This window comes from Choloepus didactylus, chromosome 1, assembly GCF_015220235.1.
Source record: "Choloepus didactylus isolate mChoDid1 chromosome 1, mChoDid1.pri, whole genome shotgun sequence".
Lineage (NCBI taxonomy): Eukaryota > Metazoa > Chordata > Mammalia > Pilosa > Megalonychidae > Choloepus > Choloepus didactylus.
In genome coordinates, this window is record NC_051307.1 from 41,803,114 (window position 1) to 41,825,764 (window position 22,651).

At 33.6% G+C, this 22,651-nt stretch overlaps 1 protein-coding gene across 1 annotated transcript in view; it reads right to left on the reverse strand.

Moving 5' to 3' along the window:
- ROBO1 (roundabout guidance receptor 1) overlaps positions 1 to 22,651 on the reverse strand; it is a 1,249,229-nt gene that overhangs the window by 565,943 nt on the left and 660,635 nt on the right. Inside the window, 1 exon segment of the mRNA XM_037833720.1 lies at positions 17,534 to 17,617. Within this exon segment, the coding sequence (XP_037689648.1) occupies positions 17,534 to 17,617 (84 nt within the window).

Genomic DNA, 22,651 nt, shown 5'->3' on the forward strand with positions numbered 1-22,651 from the left:
GAAATAAGCCAGGCACAAAAAGAGAAATATTATATGCTACCACTAATGTGAACTTTGAAAAATGTAAAACAAATGGTTTATCATGTAGAATGTAGGGGAACAAGTGATAGAGAGCAATTAAGGAAGGGGAAATGATAACCGAATAAGAACACATAAGCTATCGTGGGTAAATTTAACGTTCTTGGAATGCCCACGAATGACTATGGTCTGTTAATTTCTGATGGATATAATAGGAACAAGTTCACAGAAATGTTGCTATATTAGGTTACTTTCTTGGGGTAGAGTAGGAATATGTTGGAAGTAAAGTAGTTATCTTAGATTAGTTGTCTTTTACTTACTCCCTTGTTATGGTTTGTTGGAAATGTTTTTTTATTGTATGTTTTTTTTTTTATTTTTTTTGATATAGTTGATTTAAAAAAAAAAAGATTTAATTAAAAACAAAAATGAAAAAACTATGCAGCACCCCCTTGAGGAGCTGGTGGAGAATGCAGGGGTATTGGGCTTTCCCACCTGGATGGTTGCTGATGTGCTCACAGATATAGGGGACTGGTGGTTTGATGGGTTGAGCCCTCTACCACAGGACTTGCCCTTGGGAAGACTGTTGCTGCAAAGGAGAGGCTAGGCCTCCCTATAATTATGCCTAAGAGCCTCCTCCCGAATACCTCTTTGTTGCTCAGATGTGGCCCTCTCTCTCTAACTAAGTCAACTTGGCAGGTGAAATCACTGCCCTCCCTGCTACATGGGATCAGACACCCAGGGGAGTGAATCTCCATGGCAACGTGGAACATGACTCCCAGGGAGGAATGTAGACCCGGCATCATGGGATGGAGAACAGCTTCTTGACCAAAAGGGGGATGTGAAAGGACATGAAATAAGCTACGGTGGCAGAGAGATTCAGAAAGGAGCCGAGAAGTCACTCTGGTGGGCACTCTTACGTACTATATAGACAACATTTTTTAGGTTCTAGTGAATTGGAGTAGCTAGCAGTAAATACCTGAAACTATCAAACTACAACCCAGAACCCATGAATCTTGAAGACAATTGTATAAAAATGTAGCTTATGAGGGGTGACAATGGGATTGGGAAATCCATATGGACCACACTCCCCTTTGTCTAGCTTATGGATGGATGAGTAGAAAAATGAGGGAGGAAAAAAACAAACAAATAAACAAAGGCATCCAGTGTTCTTTTTTACTTTAATTGCTCTTTTTCATTTTATTATTGTTATTTTTGTGTGTGTGGTAATGAAGGTGTCAGGGATTGATTTTGGTGATGAATGCAGAACTATGTAATGGTACTGTGAACAATCGAACGTACACTTTGTTTTGTATGACTGCATAGTATGTGAATATATCTCAGTAAAATGAATTAAAAAAAAAAAAAAGCTTCACTGTCAAATGTAGAGACTGTATACCCCCAAGTTACATACCATTAACCTGAAAGATGTCAACCAATCTCAGCACAATGTTGGTTATGGCCATCAGTTGGTATTTATGGAGCTCCTGCTGGGTATATGACTCTGGGAAATATTTATTTTTGTAGGATGGATTGCCCCTGTCAGTTGCTGGGGTTCCCTAGAGATCTTAGCTTGGATTCTGATTCTTACCTGTTTTGTTTCTGTTAAATCTGAGGTAAGATAATGTACATATGGAAAGTTCTTGATTATCCTGGAAAATCTCATAAATTTAGTTATGGTAACAGAGTTGTTATTCATATAGCTGGAGACCTTACCTAAAATGAAAGCAACTTGAGTAGCAGAAAAATGTAGTGCGCTAACAATTATTTCTTTTTAAAAAGCAAATTTTATGCTTTAAAAATAAAAAAGTTGCCATCCGAAGGAAAAGATATTATCTTTGTTTTGCTAGTTGAGGTTCTAAAAGAATATAAATCAGATTTACTACATTTATCATTTATGAGCTCCCTCTGGGAAACATAAAGCTCTATTTTTTTATTGGAATTCACCAGTACAGTTCATTTTTATTATTGTGATGTCACAATACAACAGTTTCATTAAATTAGCAACACTTTTAATGGTTCTTAATTGCTTCAAATAGCTTTTTGTTCTGTGCATAGATCTGAAAAAGACAAATAGTTCTACTCTGATAATATGGAACAGCTTCTGAAGTATAGAAAGAACTGGATTTATATTAACGTTTTACTCACATGTATTATATTAATTTAAATCAACAGTTTTTGACTTTGTTTAGTGCATTTACTATCTAAGGAAGGAATATATTTTTTGCAAAGACCTAAGGTCTTAAGCAAGAGCTATATCCTGACCCACATTCAATTTTAAGTAGCCTGTTTCTGTGTACCTACTGGTGTGAATGACATAGTACACTTTTAAAATTTTTGTGATTTTTTAAGTAGAAAGATTACATTACACACAGTACACACATATTTTTTAGAAATGTAAGTTAAAATATACCATGTATATATCAACACACAAGGATGATAAAAAGCAAGTCTTTTTATTATCCTCATATTCATTATCTGAGTACTCAAAGTACTGAGGTTGCACAGGGAAGTGAATTTTGTAACAGGAATTTATTCACTAATGAAGCCAACAGTATAAATGTGTTCCTCTCAAGCATCCTTTCCACTTAACATCTAGCATCTGTCCTCATTTGTTGAGTCAGTCTTTGTTGGTCAGTCTCAGCTAATCCAATAATCTGAAGCAAATACAACACATGTCATTTGTAAGGTCAAATTGCATATCCTACCATAGGTACAGGATTTCACACACACACAAAATGAGATTTTGGTGAAAGTGTGTTAGTGAACTGTTTATATTTCACAAAAACATGGACAGATGAGAATTTTCAGAGTTAGAACCAGTTAATGATTGAGGATGAGGAAATCTGCAGGTAGGTATGACATGATGGACTCTACACAAATTCTGGTAAGATCAAATGTGAAGTCATGGATTTTATACCCTACTATCCCACAAAGTTTATCAGAAAGCATATGCTAAAGAATCAATGCTTGAGTTATTATAAGAATCAGAGCAGAGTTGCAAACACAAAACACATGTTATTGAAAATAGCATAAATTAATTTTTCTAAGTTTTAGTTTCCTTAAAAAAATAAAATCCAATTACTTTTTCAATTTCAATGAAATTTTAATCTCACCCTGTGTGTGTGTGTGAATTCTCTTTAATTGGACTTTAGTCTTTACCATTACACCAAGAAAATGAGGATTGCCTGCATATTTAAATTTTAGGTGTTGATGATTTTTTTTTTTTTAATTTTATGCTTTTCTTTATTTTCTATATTACCTGCAATGGGAGTGTATTATTTATGTAGTCACTTAATCCTTTAATATAGGTAATTTTTAGAAATTGGCTGATACTCTTGGGTTGCTTAATTAAATGAGGTTTACTGACACATTTCTAGCATTCAGAGTAGTTTTAAGCATTATTTCTTATTAAAATTACCATTTGACTGTGTTCTAGTTTGCTGATCTGCCAGGATGCAAAACACCAGAAATGGATCGACTTTTATAAAGGGGGTTTATTTGGTTACAGAGTTACAGTCTTAAGGCCATAAAGTATACAAGGTAACACATCAGCAATCGGGTATCTTCACTGGAGGATGGCCAATGGTGTCCGGAAAACCTCTGTTAGCTGATAAGGCAGGTAGCTGGCATCTGCTCCAAGTTCTGGTTTCAAAATGGCTTTCTCCCAGGACGTTCCTTTCCAGGCCACAGCTCCTCTTCAGAATGTCACTCTCAGTTGCTCTTGGGGTGTTTGTCCTCTCTTAGCTTCTCTGGAACAAGAGTCTCCTTTCAGTGGCCATCTTCAAACTCTCTCTCATCTGCAGCTACTCTCTCAGCTTCTGTGCATTCTTCAAGGTGTCCCTTTTGGCTGTAGCTCCTCTTCAAAATGTTACTCTCAGCTGCACTGTGTTTCTTCTGTTTGTCAGCTCATTTATATGGCTCCAGTGATTTAATTTAGACCCACCCTGAATGGGTGGGGTAGCACCTCCATGGAAATTATCCAATTAGAGTCATCACCCACAGTTGGGTGGGGCTCATTTCCATGCAAACAACCTAATCCAAAAATTCCAAATTAATCCCTACTAATATGTCTGCTCCACAAGATTGCATCAAAGAACATGGCTTTTTCTGGGGGACGTAATACATTCAAACCGGCACAGACTGATATGACAAATTAAAGCAGTTTTAAAATTAAAGAATAAAAATTTCCCTTGAACTTGAGCAAAAACCAAATCGCGTTAGTTGAAGTAGAACACAGGTGCCCTATGTCAAGGCAGTGTAACATATTCCTGATAAAACAATCCAGTGATTCCTTACTTTATGTCAGAGTGCTAGCTCATTACCAAAAATACAGCACATATTTTATTTGATGTTTTCTTTATGTAATCCCCAAACTTTGTTTTTAGTTGAATTGGTTGATTTGTAAAGATGCCTCAAAGCAAAAAAAAAAAAAAAAAAAAGTGACTATAATCTAGGGTGATAAATATTGATTTTTGTCAACCACCCTTTTATCATATATAAAATATTACTAGATACATTTGTATGGATGTAACTTGTGGAAACAGCAAAAGCAACAGGGAAATTGGAGTTAAATGTGTAAAAACTACACTTCTATAATTGAAAAGTGGCCTTAATTTAACTTTTTCTCAGCATGTCAGTTTTTTTCACCTGTATCAACTCTTTTAAAAATCAATAACAAAATCTAATGTCCATCCAAATGCATTTACATTATCATCAAAACATAGGCTTCTAATATTTCCATTTGAATTAAATTCTAAAGAAATTTGTTAGATGACAATAAATGGTAATAGTGGAATTTGTTTCTGGAAGTTTCTCTTTATCTCATTTTTAATTTAAAGGTAAAGTCACTCATTTATCTAATCATTGAATAAAATCCTAGATTCCTCCACGTACATCTTTTCTCCCTGTACAACTATGTTAGTGGAAATTTAAAATAGAAATAGATACAGGAGAAATAGTTTAAAACTAAAAGGAGCTACGTGTAGATTAAAGCCTGTGGTGAATAAGGGTCTCTTTTTGGTGGTGATTCAGAGTAATGTCTTGGTTATATATAGGGTAAGTAAGTGTGACAGATTCTCTACAGAACATTTCGCTAATGAGGATTTCTGTGGTAAATCCGTATTCTAGAAATAGTAATGCAGCTCTGTACAGTTCTTTGTGAAAGGACTTTGTGTCTCTACCAGTTCTTTTTAACTTGAAAATATTTAAATCACATTTGAAAGAAGGTAAAATCTAAACATATCTACTCATAAAATTGTTTTGTATATATTTTAAAGCATAAATTGAATGATACAGTATTTTATGTAGCTCTTCATCTTCTTGATATTGAGGTGTATCATAATCTTACTTCTTTTTTAACAAAAAAAATCAATTACATGCATTTGTTTCTGGATTAGATCTTTAAAATCTGAGGTTATATCTCATCTGAATGGACATAAAAATCCCAACACACCAAAGCATAGTTTATAAGATTTAGGTATTGGGCAAAAGTTCTTTTCTTCTTTCTTTTTGTTTTATTTTAACATAGCTTTGTGATGTATCATTTTACAAATGCAGATGTGAGAATAATACACAATACAGATAAAATATGCCATATTGCATAATGGAATCTGATAGAACTGTAAAAATTCTTAAAAATTAATTTTAATTTCTTAAAAATTTTTAATATTAAATTATGAAACATTCACATATTCAGAAAACAACAAAAATAAAGTAGACATTCATTTACCCACTACATAAATGAACAATTATGAAATGTCTGCCACATTTACATTTTATTTTCTTTTTAAATAGAAAAATATATGTGCAGACATTGTTGTATCTGTATCATCCATCCCTTTCACCTTCTCTCTAGCATCAAGAAGTTGGTATAAATAATTTCCATGTCTGTTTTTAAACTTTCACTCCATATGCATGGTTCTCTTATTCCATCTGTAAAATTAAAGTGTTATACTTAAAAAATGGATATATTACTATTATTGGTTTAAAAAATTTTGAAACAACGGAAAGTCAGTAAAATTAAAACTGACTAGGCTACTTCCTAGACTTCAATCTTTAAAATTGATTTGGGGAGAACAAAAAAGCTCTTTATGTAACAGTTCTTATGAAGTGTTCCATTTTTTTTCCATGACCTTTTGTTTCCCACTTGTATAATCGTTTATACTGAAATTCATTAGTCTGCTCCTGAAGAGAAGCACTAAAGGCTATATAAGTAACCATGGGTTAATTGGATAACTGTGGTAATTTGAAAGCTTATGCATGCTGACTTTGCAATTATTAATAAAACATGAAGCTTACTACAGATGCCCCTACCTTAGTATGGGAAACAGCTGAGAATAGAGGCTAGATTCTTTGGATTTGACAGTTGTGTCAAATCAGGAAAATTGTTTTAATTTCTCCCTTACTCAGTTTTCCCATCCACAAATTGGAGATACTAAAACCTACTTTGCCAAGCTGGTGTGAGGATTATATGAGATGATGTATCTGCCAAATAAAGAGTGGTAAGCACCCTTCAGATAGGTTGTTACAGTGAATGCAAATTGGGTACATTTTCAACTTTCATAAATAATAAATAAATTGCCAGCTCATTGATCAATTTGGAAGCCTCAAACTTAAAGAATTTTCATTTCCATGTTGCCTCATAATTTTCCATTTCTTGATTAAAAAGAGACAAAACAGCTTCTCTGGTAGACTACTGGAGCTCACTTATTCTACGGCTTAATTTTGGAGTTCTAACTTCTCTGCTCCTTCCAATGATTTTGTAAGCACCCGATTCTCTGTATTAAATCCCTTTCTTATTGAAATATCTGAAGTAATTTCTAGTTCTTCAACTCCATCTTCCTAGATCAAAGTTTTGGATACAGAGGCTCACCACTGTTGCTGGATTTAGGCAGCAAGACACCCAGGAGTGAGAATGTGGGATTGGTTAATTGATCTGGTTGATTTAAAGTGACTGAAATCTGAATGCAATTTGAAAATGAAACACTGGCAGTTTGTAATACAAAGCGACAAAACAATACAGTGATGTATCACCTGTAGTCACCTGTAAGTGACCTAGTTAGGCAAGGCTTGGGGGACTGAATGACTGCTGCAATATGATATTGTCATAATAAGGAATACAGGACATTGGGAATGGTATAGCTGCTTCTGATTGTACTGAATCCTTTATCAAAATGACACACCCAAGGTTTTAAATTCTTGGCTTGAGGTACAATCAAGGGCACATGGAATCTCTTGTTTTTCAGCATCAGAGGTATTCCAGCAGCTGAAGAATACAGGAGCAATTTTCAGCATTTCTATTGCAAATTGCAAACTGAAATGCTTTCACAACCTATCCAGGCCTATTGTGTGAAAATTTAGGGCATTGAATGGGAAAGTTCAGCAGCCTTAAAGATGGAATGTAAAAATGTGGGTGGACTCAGATAAATCTGAGCACCCTAAACCTCCAAATTCCGGTGCTCTTTCCTTGCCAGCAGGAAGAGCCTCCTTTTTCCATACGATGAGGTTGAACCTGTCTTCTTTGGAGACCTTGAGGATATTGTTTAAAAGGCATCCATTCTCCTCACACCGCACTCTATGACTCTTAATTACAGCTCCAGCAAAGATCAGATTCATGTCATAGTTACAATAACTAACCTAGGAAGAGGCTTGCAAGGTTTTGCTAATTTATATCATCAGACATCTGGAGACTATATACGGGATTTGACTCTAAAGATGCTAGACCAGGAAATAAGAAACATAATTTTAAAAGAGGCTGAGTTTATTGATATGAATGTATTTAACAAGGATTCTGAATTCAAAGGGCTAATTTGAGCAACTGGGAGTGGTTGTAGATGTTTATTAGCATAGACTCAAATGATGTTTTTAGTAAATAAAGTTTAGATGCCAGGGATTCTTTGGAATCATGGAAAGAGAGGAATTCACGTGGCAGTTGAGCGCTTGTTATGTAGCTAGTCCAAATTAAGATGTTCTTTAAGTGGAAAATAGTAGTAAAAAGTAAAGTGTCTTGATAAACATTTTATATTGATTACATATTAAAATAATATTTTTGATATATTGGGCTAAAGAAAAATATTTTATAAAACAATTTCACCTGTTTCTTTTTACTTTTTTTTCACAAGGGTACTAGAAAACTTAGTATGACAAAAGTGACTTGCTCTGTGTCCTACATTACATTTCTAATGAACAGGACTGACCTAGAGGGATACAGCTGTTTTCAGTAGATATAACAAATGATCACTGATGACATATTTATGTATATCACAGTTCTGTATCCTGAGAGAACCTAGAGGACAATCCTTTCAACAATATATTCAAAACTATATTCAACAGGAGCTCCTGCATCTTTGAGAAGCATTATACTGGTTGTTCTCTCTAGACTAGGGATGAAGTTATGAAATATATCCATTGAAATTAGTTCCCTGATACCAGTGGCCATAATAGGGTCTTGGAATGGCCAAGGTTAAATTGTAGCACTTAACTCCTAGAGACAAAAGTGGGCATGTTTTTCGCAGTAGGCAAAAGACCCTCAAGGGTGTTTTGCTATGGTTTAAGGACCATGGACTGTCCAGGACTGAAATAGCTGTGAAGCAACCAAGGTACAATTATGCTTTAAACAATAAAAAGAAAAGGGTTCTAGGTGTGCATACATGACTTGCAGCAAACTCAAGTCATGTATTGGAAAGTCATAATCTATCACTCAATTGCCTAATCTTGAGCCCTAACCCAATGCATAGGCTTGGAGCCCCATAATTGTAGGTATTAGCAATATCAAGCAGTTTGTATTTCTCTTTCTTCAAATCAGACATCCTGGCACATGGAGGCTGAGTGAGAAATAAATTTCTGTTGTGTTGTTTAGGAACATTTATGCTGTGTTGCCATTGACATTTTGTATTTTGTTGTTACCATGCATAGCCTACTATAGCAGCCACTTGCAGCTGATTCAATAGTTTCTTTGCAGCAATGTCAACAATGAAATGTTTTACCTTTATAGCAGATGTTTATACACTTATTGCATATCCCTTTAACTATTAACTTTCTGAGCTAAAATGAAATTGCACTAATGCTCATGGATTGTGAAAAAGAATTCTACTGAAATAAATGTAAGGAGAAAAAATATCATTGCCTAAATTCTCTCTAAAACTTAGAGATTAGGAAGGTTATCCAGTTCTCTTCTAGTTTTTACAAAAATGAGTGAACTGTTAAATATCATTCCCTTTTAATTGCAATGCTAAGACAATAAAAGCAGGATGATTTTCATAGGGACACAGCAGGAATCAAAAGAAGTGCAGAAATTAGACTCTACCTACGAAGTATGATGACAACTCCTGACTGGAAGTTGACATGTACTCCATGGAAGGCTTTTGAGCCTGGTATGTGTCTTGCTAGGTTAGTAAGAATTCCTCACTATAAGCAGGCCTATGCAGTAAAAGTAAAGAATGATTAAATATTTCTTTTCTTGCATAAATTGCTCACTAAATGAAGAATTCTTAATGATTTATTCAGAAAATTAGCCAATCACTTTATTGTAGCTGCTACAAAGCAAGGATGATTTAATTTTTAAAATGTCCTGAGATTTTCTTTTTAATCTAAATTCCTCATATGAAGAGATGTGCTGTCTTAAGGATGTCAGCATACCTAAACAATGCTTTCATATTTTATATTTCTGAGTCTGTTTACTTATCTCTAAAGGTTTGTAGCTTTTGGACATGTCAAAAGCACCCTTCCAAAAATTCAAACCAGAACTATATATGAAAATTAATTTTTCCTATTTGAACTTTCTAATTGAATGAATTAAAAGTAAATGCAATTTTCCTATCAAAATCATGGTTTTCCCATCTTATTTAGGCTCAGACACTGAGTTCTTCCTTATAAACCACGGAAGCTCAAAATGTTTAGCTGTGACATTTTTCACACTGTTAAATATTATGAAATACTAAATATAAATAAATAAATAATATTTATATATCTTCTTCTTGACTTTGTCAATGCCTTTTTGAAATTCTTTAAATCTCCAAAATGTTAATGAAAAACTCTAGAATTAGAATTGATGTTAATAAATATGACAATATACAACTTTCATTTTAATTTTTTTTTAAATAACTGAGATAGTAAACATTTAAACTGTTTTCATAGAATCCCATTGTTGCTAGAGTTCAACTTATGTTTTAATGCTCAATTCCACTTGAAAGCTTTCATGTTACAAGTCTCATAAGCTTTAGGAAGACAGAGTTAGGCATGTCTGTTTCCTATTGTCAGTTATTACCAAGTGAAACCATTTTTATTTTTCTGTCAATTCAAGGATTGTTATATGTAAACTTAAATCATAATCCTAATCTTCAGTATCATTTGTTTTCTTTTATACTTTCAGAGAAATGGCAGAATTGTCTAATAATTGAGGGCACTAAAAACAAATTGCAAATTTTATAACTTTATAATTTTGGAAAAAAAATATTTATCTCATTCCCTTAAATATTGAGAGACTAACTCAACTGGTTAAATTGATGTGAGGTTATGATTTTATTCCTGATATAGGTCTATAGCAAGCAAAAATGATTTAATTTATCATTTTAAGAAATGTTTATTAACTTTCTATTATGCACAAGTTAATGAAGCAAAAGCTGACAAGGAGCAAGTTGTTGATAGGGACCAGATATGCTGATCCAACAAGGAGCATATTCATCTTAATAGAATTTATACTTTATGTACCCCCATGTGCCTAGTAAAATGTGCTGTCCAGAATAGGCTCTTAATATGTGGCATTTATTCAAGCAAATGAATAAATGATTACACAGCTATTTCATAGAGAGTGGGGTAGACATTTTATATTAACTTGTAAATTAGTATGCTTTTTTTTTCCTAGGGTCAAATCCAATATACTTAAAAATATGTAAGTATCAAAGTATACTGTTAGTTTTATTTTCCTCCCCAGTTTATTTTCCTGTGTTTTCTAATTTCTTCCAGTAATTATGTGAAATAACATTTTTAGTCAAACACACACATACATATACCCCCCCCACACACACACACACCCAAAATGGGATGTGTGGGATCTGGTTCTAAGTAAATCTTATCTTGGTTAGATCTTATACTATCCTGGTAAAATCATGATAGCTTTCATGGTTCAGTTTCTGCACCTGTAAACATAAAAATTTTGCATAGCTTCTTAACATTTTACTCACATATTGAAAGCTGCAGAGATATTGTAGAAAAAGCTGTTATCTAGATATAGAAAAACTAACTTGAAATCTTGACTTATAGGAAAATCACTTAACCTCTTTACAAATCAGAGAATAAGAAAGAACTCTTGGAAATTAAACATATTATGGTGGTTTGAAGCTGTGTGTACCCCAGAAAGATATGTTCTTAAATTTAATCCATTCCTGTGAGTGTGAATTCATTGTAGGTAAGACCTTAACTTCAGTTAAGGTGTGTCCCACCTCAGTCAGTATGGGTCTTAATCCTACTACTGGAGTCCTTTATAAGAGAATGAAATTCAGACAGAGAAGAAAAGCCATGGAAGGAAGAAAATGAAATCCACAAAACTCAGAAGGGAAGGGAGAGCCCAGCAGATGCTGGCATGTGCTTGCCCTGTGACAGAGGAAACAAGGATCACTGAGAGCCAGTCTACGGGAAGAAAGCATTGCTTTGATGATTCCTTGATTTGGACATTTCCCAGTCTCAAAATTGTGAGCAAATAAATTCCCACTGTTTAGCTAGAAGCATTTCAAGCTTTGTGCTTTAAGCAGCTAGAAAACTAAAACACATAATAAACAGAATACTAACATTTACTAAAAGTACTGGATTGGTAGATAATCTCAAGGATGTTTCCCAGAGAGTAGGGAAGGAAATAACTGTGTGTTAGAAAATAGGAAAGGAAAGATGATACTTCATGGATCAATCTTTGAAGTCCACTGTCTGAATAATGGCAATTCCAAAGGTAAGCAAAAAAATGGAGATGGGGCATTATCAAAGAAATAATTTAAGGAAAATGTCCATAATTGAAATAAGGGATTCTCCAGTTTGAAAGGACCCCTCTAGCATCCAGAATAAAAAATGAAGGTAAATAAAGAACAAGCATAAAAGGGACAAGCCAACATAAAGCACATCATATTAAAAATTTCAAATACAATAATAAAAAGACCTTGTAAATTCAAGAAATTAGTAAAATAAGAAATTGAGGAACAAAAAACAGAAATGGTAAACATAGAATCAATAAGATTTCTCAACAGTAAAACCAGAACCTATAACACAAGGGAGAAATGACTTCAGATTTGTTAAGGATTTTATGTCCAACCAAAGCCTCAATTGGATAGGAGAATAAATAGATATTTTAGATACGTGAGGAATTGGAAAAATTGCCTTCATGCAAAATGTCTTAGAAAGTTTCTGGATAATGTGCTTCTGTTAACAAAGGGATAAATCAGGAAAGAGGAAGAAATGATGAGATCTAAGATGTAGGAGATACAACATTAAAGCATGACAAAGGGGAGTTTTAAGAAGTAGATATCCAGGAAAACCTCAGATAAGTGGAATATGGGGCATGTTGAGTATTTAGGAAGACACAAAAGGCAATTATCAACTCCAGAAAATGAATAATCTGATACAAAGAAGGAAACTTAATCATAGTAATCTACTTGGCTCTGCAATAGGCTCTTCTAAGGGCTGTCTGCTTAGTCATAGAAATGTAAACTATTAATTTAACAAAGAATGGGATTGTGAGAGACTGAGGAAAAAGTTTTACTCAATAATGTCTAGTGCAGACAAATTAAGAGGTACTTGTGATGCATATTATGTTAAAAATATGAAGGAAATGATCAGAAGAAACATCCAAAAGAGTAAAGAAAAAGTTCGTTTTAGAGAAGTGGGTTAAAGGATGGTGAGGTAGAGTATATACCTGCTAGCTTTTGATAAAGCCTTTGTCCTGTTTGACCTTTTTATTTAACCTATGTGCATTAATTTTTGTGCTAATAATGAGCACAAAATGGAAATTAGTGGAGATGTAAAATAGTCATCACTTGCCCTGTGCTGCTGTGCAGTAGCAGAGATGAACTGTTTAACTGCCAATTACATGCTCAAATGTAGCTTGTAGGCACAACCTCTTTTAAATACAAGACTATGTGATTTCAGGCTACTTCTTTTCTAGAATATTGAAGCAGACATCAGTAACAGTTGCCATTAATAATAGTACCTTCCTGAGAAGGTCGTTATGAAGCTGAAATAAGTTACTGCATGTAAAATGCTTACAAAACAGCCTTGCATATAGGAAGTGTAATAAGTGCTAGTTATTGGTATCAATACATAAATCAAAAGTTGACATGCAACAACGTAGTTTCTGTTTGAGTCTAATCAAGAAGCTATACAATTAAGAGTAAGCAGATCAATGTCCATCAATTAATAGCTACCTGTTGAGATTCCAAAATATGAGGCAAAACATAGTTTTGGCATTGCTGTTGGTGTATATATGGGCAGACATGCAAACTTATCCAGTATATTTTTTATGATAGTATATATCTTGTTTTTGTCTAAATGATATTATAACCATACTTTTATTGGAGGTAGTATTAAATGATTGAAAACTCCAATTGTAATTACTCTGGAATTTCTGACATTCCATGGCTGATTTTTAATTGGCACTGGTGTTATTCTGGTAATTGTTCAGTTTTAAGATTTCTAAATTTGTATTTATGCTTTTCCCTGAACATGCTACTATAAATATAGGATGCTAATCTTTAAAATAAGTCAATAGAGATGAAGAATATTATCTTATTTTTAGTATGTAGACACGAGGACAAGGAATATATTTTAGACATTACAAATCTGATTTACAGACATTTTGTCACTCAGAAAAACAGATTAATTTAGATTTTTTTCCTAAAAAGACAAAGAATGTTATTAGGATGGCATTATCTCTCACATCCTGACTTTTTATGATCAATAAACTTTTCTTAAAATTTTGGATTACTGACCAAAGCTTTTATCTGAAGTCTATATTTGGATTTTGTGTATATTGCAGACATTTAAATATTCTTTGACATACTACTTCATTTTTCCATATTTGTAAAATACCATGGGACAGAAGTCTATAAGTACTGGGCTCTTTTCAGAAACTCTTTTAAAAATCATTGATTATTACATATTAGGTCTCTTTAGGATGTGTCTGACCCCATAAAGTGCTGATTTGAAACCCCATCTTACTTGTTCTTGCAACAAAGCCTATATGCTATGAACTGTTAAATAACCCCAATATTTATGAGATGCTTGGTTAAACAGGAAATGGGCTACTTCTCTGTAAATAATGCACAAAGTCCACTTTAACAACACACCACAGTGTGACCTTAGAAATTGCTCCACATTCATTGATTGGTAAGACAGAGACTGAAATATTTCAAAACCTTATATGACTTTATTGTAGTGTATCTACAGATGGTGAGGAGAAAATGAATCAATAAATGCTTCTTCCTAGAACTTCATTACTACCATTTTTTTCTGGGTCTCTCATTTAAATCACTCATAGAATTTAAATAAGAGTGGTATATGAGTTAAGCAGCCAACAGCTAGTATTAATAAGGCATTATAATTTGTTGACTAGAACATTAGTAAAAATAATAAATGCATGTTTATGGTATGAGATCCATGGATTCTAGGTTGATGGGTCAATTTGATTGCAATGGTCCCAAATGGTCTGAGTAATAGAGCAGATGTTGCAATGACAAATTAGCTTGCACTGGAAATTACCCTGTTTTTAGGTTCAAAAGAAAGGAAAATTAGGGGTGTGTGAATGTGGATTTTAGGGAACTGGTGATCTTCCTCTTTAGGGACTGTTTTATATTCCCAAAAGGAAAAAAAAAAATATGTTTATATTTTTACAGATTACTCTGGGAAGATTTCCTTCTTTATATTAAACATTAAGGTGGGGAGAAAAGTCTCACATATTAGCTCAATGAAGGGAAGCAACATGTACTAAAAAATACATGTCCAATATAGATATAATTTACACATTCATTTTGTGATATTGCACAAAAATAGAGTCCACTTACACTACCTGATGTACTTTAACTTTCATGGAAATTTGTCTTGCAACTAACTAGTATCAATGACTTATTTGAAAATTGTTTTGTATATTCTCTAAGTTGTGTAATACTTACATATATTTCTTACAATGCTCGTGCTGCTGTCTAGGGTTACTAAATTGTGTATGTACTAAACTATAGACAGTTTACATTAAATATGTAAAAATAGGTCATCTCATTCCTTCTGAACTGAGTTACTTCTCATATAAAGATTCTATCAAGTGTTATCTATGATCACAGTACAGAGAATCCACACACACACACACACACACACACGTACACATACATACATGAAAAGGAAATCTATAGTTAATTTCAAGTAACACTTTGTATTATGAAGTCATCTGCAAAGCCAACTGCAGTTCCTTAACAACTGTTATCAAGCAAAAACACATTTTTTATAGTTTATTTTTCTTATTATTTTCAGTGAAGTTTTCAGAGTAAAGAAACAGTCAATTTGAAAATGAAAGAGATGCAAATAGCATGGTTCATATAGTTGAAAATCAGTTCCTGAATAATCAAGAATTTACTGAAACAAAATATACAGAATAAACTTCCTTTAGCACTAGGTAGGTATAAATAATTACAGTCTTGGGAACAAGGCTATTCAGAAGATTGTCTTCCAGTCACTTTGCATGAAATTGGTTTGCTTTAATTAGTTCCCTTGTAGAATATAAAGATAATTTTATTAGCTTATTACACCATCTTAATTCATCAAATGGTATGTTTAATAGCAGAAATCTGACCACTGATTACCCAAGGGAGAAAAATAAATAGGAATGAAAAATAAAAGAAAATCAACACTAAGTCTTAAAATACATTATTATTTAAGTTCTTTTAATTCAACACTCCAAAATGATTTATGCATTGGCTCTATATAATTTTCAGAAAATCCATAAAAAACAAAGAGCAAACTCTAATAGTGTATCTAAACAATGCAGTTGTTTGGACTGGATGAGCAAAAGGGAATAGAATGAAGAAGCACTGGCAAATGAGGATACACATGAGAAAGAACACTATCTAAAATTCCTCCTTTCAAAAATATTCACTTCTTTAGCATTTGTAGTACTAAGGTACACCATTTAAACTCCTGTTCTAGTTAAGTGTTTGGCAAAGTATTAAGCCTCCTCCCCCATCACCACACCACCACTGGACTTCCATTTGTTGGTCCTTTAATTTCCATTCTTAAGTTGAAAATTAGGAGGAAAATGACAATGAGTTATCTATGATTAAAACAAATAATAACAAATACGAAAGTTATTTATGTAGGTGTTCATTTTAATACTTATTCCTAGTGTCTAAAACCTGAAATTTTGTACAAGAAGGAAAAAACTGGGTACTAATACTTTCACGAAGACAGTGAGAGTTCTTCTGAAGTATCAATTAATTATTTAAATCAAAGTGAAATGTATCTTTTAGTTATTCTCTTTTTAACACAGTTATTGGTGAGACTGTAATGATACAGAATTCTCCATTATCTCTACTCCCAACAACCCACCACACAGACACACACACGCACACACCCAGCTTGTCATAGCCCCTTACATAGCAAAATCTATGTAGAACTGTGTCAACAAGGACTAAGGAAAAGAACATAAAAATAACTGCTATTACAAGGCCACTATTTTATTGTCTGATGCAATGGGTTATAAGTGATGTATTTTATTCTTTGCCCATACTAAAGTTTTAGCCAAATTGCCTAAATTGGATGGGCAAGTTACACAAATCTTTTTAGGACTATATTAGAAATTCTACATGAAATATTTGCATATTTCCAGGAGGCTCATTCTTAGACATTATATATGAATTATTTCCAACATGTTCAGTTGGTTAATTTGTTACTTTATGCTGGTGTGCACATGCATCTATTTGATAAGAGGTTCATTGATAAGGTTATACAAACACAATCCTAACTTATCAGTTAGTAATTATGATTTGCATCACTCCCTTTACAAGTTTGCTTTCCATTGCTTATAAGACTACAAGGGTAACAAAAAAGTACAGATAATTTTGAAACCAAATTAATTACAAGTAAACTTTTATATCTTTTGATAGCAATTTAAACAAATGCTAAATCTCTAAGAAAATATTATCCTTTATAAACAAATCAGCAACATCAAAGTTTCAGATAAACAGCCACCTTCCACAAAGTTTCAGATAAACAGCCATTCTTTTATATTAAAAATAGACAAATAACATGAATGAATGCAGTTTATGTAGTTCTCATGTGAGATTTCTTTTCCTCAAAGTGTTTTAGCTATAATTTAGCAATATGAGCTTCCAGCTGAAGAATGAACTCTGGAAAATGAGGACAAGAAGTTGTTGGGTCGTTAGGAGGGAGCAGTGATGATTAGTTAATTTTATACAGGTGGTTGATGACTGATGGACGTGGAGGCATTTTAGGAAGAATGGGACTGTTAGTATTTGGGAAAGAGGCACTCTACCTGTATAGCCCAGCGAATTGTCATCGTTATCAGAGGTGGGGATTGGCGTCCCGTTGTCGTTCCCCCTTTCTAGGTCTTCAGGGTCTGTCGGAAACAACACCAGAGCTGCTGATGGGGTCACAGAAGTAACAGTAGTTGCCATTTCGATCACAGCATGTCCAGACACAAGTAAATCCACATGTGACAGAAAAAGACACAAGGACAACACACAGCACACTTCATCCTTGCCCCTCCTGCGGCACACTAAGCCCTGGAAGGGGCTCAGCCTCATGGTTTACAGTTTCTACTGCTTCTCCTTAATTTTCCTAATTCTCTGCTCTGCCTGCACCTTTGCTGCACTTCAAAGCTGGTGTAGAGCTCTGACTGCCCTCTGTGAGGCCAGCAGCATGGACTGAGGGGAGCATATGGAGGAGGGAGAGGGCAGTGTTACTGAATGCTAGCATTGCTAATTTTCTACCTTATTGTTAATCAAAGCTATTGACTGTGATCACTCCCCATCATCGCTTCATCTCCTGGCAATTACGGACTCAAGGGACTGTCCCTTATTTGGGGGAGGGAGCCTGGAAGGGTGTGGGGGAAAATAGGGGCTTGTCAAATAAAAGGGAAGGATGATAAAAATGTCATACTTTTTCTGAGAGACAGGGAAGAAAGGGGTTCAACATCACATCTTTCAGAAGACAACACTTTGTCATCTTAAAAAGACAGAGGTAAATTTACTGAAATGAATGAATGAACAAAAACCTATTTAACTTTGGATATTTTGGTTTGAATACTTAAAATCATTTAAAATTGATTCAGATGCTATTTTACAGTCATCTTTGTACATGTGCTCATCTATTCTTATTTTTCTTGAGTGAGAGAAATGTTTTATTTTATGTTCTTCAAATTGAGATTTGTTTTCTTCTGTAAATTTTAGAGTTCAGCTTAAGTATGACAAAATCAAGTTCCAATACCTGAGGCTGAGCTGCATTACTACTAAATTTTCCTTGTGCTCAATCACTGTATGTATCGTATCTATGTACATGAGATAAAGACAAGCATTGTCTATAGCTCCACTGCCCATAAGCAGACACAGACACAATAAAAACCAAGTGTGTACCTCCTAAATCGAGTAACATAGAGTCATACAGGCCATTCAACTTGGTGTTCTGCAGGCTTTTTATCACCTTACACAACATCTACAGAGGATTTCTCAGTCTGAGCAGTGAAGAAGCACAGCTGTTTTACATGGGGAAAAAGTGTCACTTATGAATGAGGCATTGAACATATGTATGCAGTGCCTCTCTGAAAATATCACAGGAGTCATTAATTATGTGTCTAAGGAAAAATGACCAGTGCTCTGCTAGGTTGACACATTTTGTCTTAGAAACAGCTATTCAAGGATGATTTAGAAATTTTGAAGGGAATAGAGTCATGTACAAATCCTTTTACTGGTTCTTTGCAGGCAACATATTTATCCACTCTATCTTCCTGCCTTCCCTCTTCCCCACCCCAGTGTCATATAATTAAACGGATGTGGATGAAAAAAAGAAAAGAAATCCTGATCTTTACAGACAAAAGAGAAAAAAATGCTCTTTTTTTTTTTTTTTTTTTTTTTTCTTTCTGTATTTATCCTTGCCTCTCCAACCAAGACTGGTACCACGTTTTTCCTTAAACAACACTCTGGAAGTGGCAAAGCAGGGAAAGAGTCTACTTTGAACCCTGTTAACTTATTTATGTGCACAAGTTGATTAGATGGGTGTTTAAGTCACATAAAAAAGAGAATGGAAAGGAGACGGTTTTTGTATTTTGGGGCATTGTTAGTACAATGTTCTGCCACAAATAAGGAATTCTTATTCATGTAGACTAACCAAATAAAAGAGGTTGATATAAGATAAACAGAAGGTGGTTGTTCAAATGCATTAAAGGACTTCTAAGGGAGCCACCTTTATTTAGAAACAGTCCTGTTTTAAAATTTCAAAGAGTTTAGGATCACTTTGAATAGAGGTATCAATTGTTATTAGCAACAAATGCAGATTTTTAAAGGAAATATTACTTTTAATTTTTAATGGAGTAGTTTTTAAAAAATGTGATACACACATTTCTAATCACCTGGTTCAGAATACAATAAAAATGCATCCACATCCATGACATGCATTGTCAGTTTGTCTATACAATATTATAAGAATTTTGGGATAACACTATAGCACTTGTACATCCTTTATTACTGAACCCTCCCCAAGAATAAGAACAGTATTACAAAAGCAATGAAGATGAGGAATGTAAGTTTACTATGGTGAAATGAAACACCTAAATGTATTAAAATAGACTTTTCACCCATGCCTAACTTATCCTAAGTGTTTTAGAAATTTGGTTCCCTGTTCCCACTCATTATCCTTCTGGCCTCCTCTTAGGCCCAAGAAGGAAAAGACTTTGTACTAATTAATGAATGAATATTACCATATCTATAAAATACCTTCTATCTAATATTGCCTTTAATTATGATATGGTAAGGAAACAAAAGGGGTTATTTATACTAACTTCATTCATTCATTTGTTTTTTTTTTTCCTTTCCTTGTCAAAATATAATTATAACATGAAATAACCATTCAGAACAAGTGTTGGAAGGAAGACTGAATTCCTGAGGGTTAGGTGCTGGGTTCACTTCGTATTTATACCTGTACTTTATACTGAACCTGTGGCATCATCGGGGTTTAAACATTCTTTTTCCTCTGAGATAATAAATTAATAAACAGATAGTAACCAAGAATACAAATCTCTCCTAGTGAGAGACCCTGAATCAGACACAATTTGAAAACTCCAAAATTTCATTTTCTACAAAAGTATTATAGTTTGGGGGAAAAAATAACTTGCTATAAATTAAGTCTAGTGCTGTTGTACTCTGTGTATCCCCAGTATCAACAAAAGCATAAAAAGCATATTTCTTGCTATAAAGATAATGTTGGGAATCAGAGAATCATAGATTTTCAGGGTTGGAAATATGTCAGATGTAGCCTCACAAAAGCCATCTGTCAAATATGAATTCCGTGGCCATTTAGCCTTCACTGCTTTTCAAGGCAACACATTGCAATTTTACAATTAAATTCTTCCTTTCATGTTGGTTTAAAAAGAAAGAAAAAGGATGTTGTCTGGTTTTTCTGACAACCCAAATTCTAATTAGTGGAGACCTGTAGAGCTAATGCCTCTTCTATGAGAGCTTGCTTCTCTCCCTACACGCCTTAAATTCTGGTGTTTATGAGGGCTCCAGACTTTGTCCTTTTCTTATTCAACGTACTACCTGAAGATAACTTCATCCAGGCTCATGGCTTCCATTATTTATTATAAGACAATGCAAGTTCCACATGTCTTAGTAAGATCCTCTTCCAACTGCCAAATCTTATCTCCACTGTCTATTCAATATCATGTGGATTCAGATATTCCACACACCTCTCGTTAAAAACTAAACTCATCATTTTCTCCTTTACTATATTAATTGTCTATGTTAAGAATGTTACTACTGTATTATGTTTTTAATATTTTACAATTCAGTGAAATGTTAGTATGTGAGATTTAAATTGAATTCTGGCCTATAGGTTCATCGTTTATAATCTATAGTAGATCTTGCTACATGGTTTTATTTTTTTGGAGAGGGGGTTGATGTCATACTTAACCGTATTTTACATGTATATATGCCATCATATTACAGCCTTTCATAGATTTATAAGTCTTTTAATTTAAATATGATTATATATATAATCTCCCACTCATTTACATCTATGTCAAAATATAATGCAAATTTAGAATGAGGAATCATTATTTTGCAAAGTTATATAAAGTAATTCCTTCAGGCAAGCATTATCAATGGATGCTAAATCTATTAGGTGAAATATGGTTGGTGACAATGTTTTTCACAGTGCCTAGTATTTCCCCAGAGATTATTTACTAACTGCAAGGGGGAAAAATAACTTTTATAATAGATTTGGCAGTAACTACTGTAACTTAGCTAACTTAGTATAACCAATAGTGGGAAACTAACAGTAGGAAGACAATGATCTAATACAGCAGATAACATCATCCTTACAAATAATGTTTGACCTAAATTTAATCAAGACTTTAGACCTAACAAAGTTTACAGAAAAAAGAATATCCTTATCTTTTCAGGAGACATATGTGGAATAATTTAGGAAGCAATGTCATGGTGTCTCTAACTTATTTTCATGTTTCAGAAAACATATAGAAACAGAAGGTACTAAAGCAAATATGGCATAATATTAACAATTACTGAATCTATTATGAAAAACATTGAAAAGAGTTTAAGGGATGGTGGTTGAAGACTGAATGATGTAAAGCCTTCTTTATACTATGCAGCAGAATTTCATGCAGTGACTTTTCTGATTTGCTGATGATATGGATAAAATGATTGACATTACCTTTTTAGCAAAAAGACTCAATTAGGGTAGGTTGAACTTATACTTCTCTAAATTGTTCATCATACCATGTTAGCCAGTGTTATATTGTGGAAATGTAGAGGCCTAAGAGAGGAGTCTATTGTTTAAATTCAGAGTTCTATTTATTTTTAATTTTTACATTGGGGTTGTAATTCACATCTAAAAACATTATGTTTTCCTTCTTTATCCTTCCTTTCTGCCAGACTCAGTTATGTAAATATATGTTAAAAATAACAGTTTATTCCTTTTGCCCAACTGTAAAGCATCAAGCTGGTTTCTTTATAGATTTGCATTATCACTGTGCAGAGCTTTGGCATTAATTGACATTTTGAAGATGACCATTAATAAAAGATTAGGGAAAAGCAAATGAATATAAACTACTATCAATATGAGAATTGTGTTCTACAAATTGGATCAATTCTCATTGATTCTTTCCTACTAATCAAGAGGAATGCAGGGAATAGGTCCTTTAAATGGAGTACTGAGAACATTTAATTAGAAAACTAGGCAATGAATTATGAAATTAAGTACAAAAACTATGTGAAGCTTTGAATTTGTGTCACAATTCTATAGGATCGAATTAAAGTTAAATTCAAACTTCTGCTTCAATCACGTGTGGTTAAAATAATTACGGAGCATACATTATTTGCCCTATTCCTTTGACCTGGGAATAAGTTCAAAATTTCTCTGG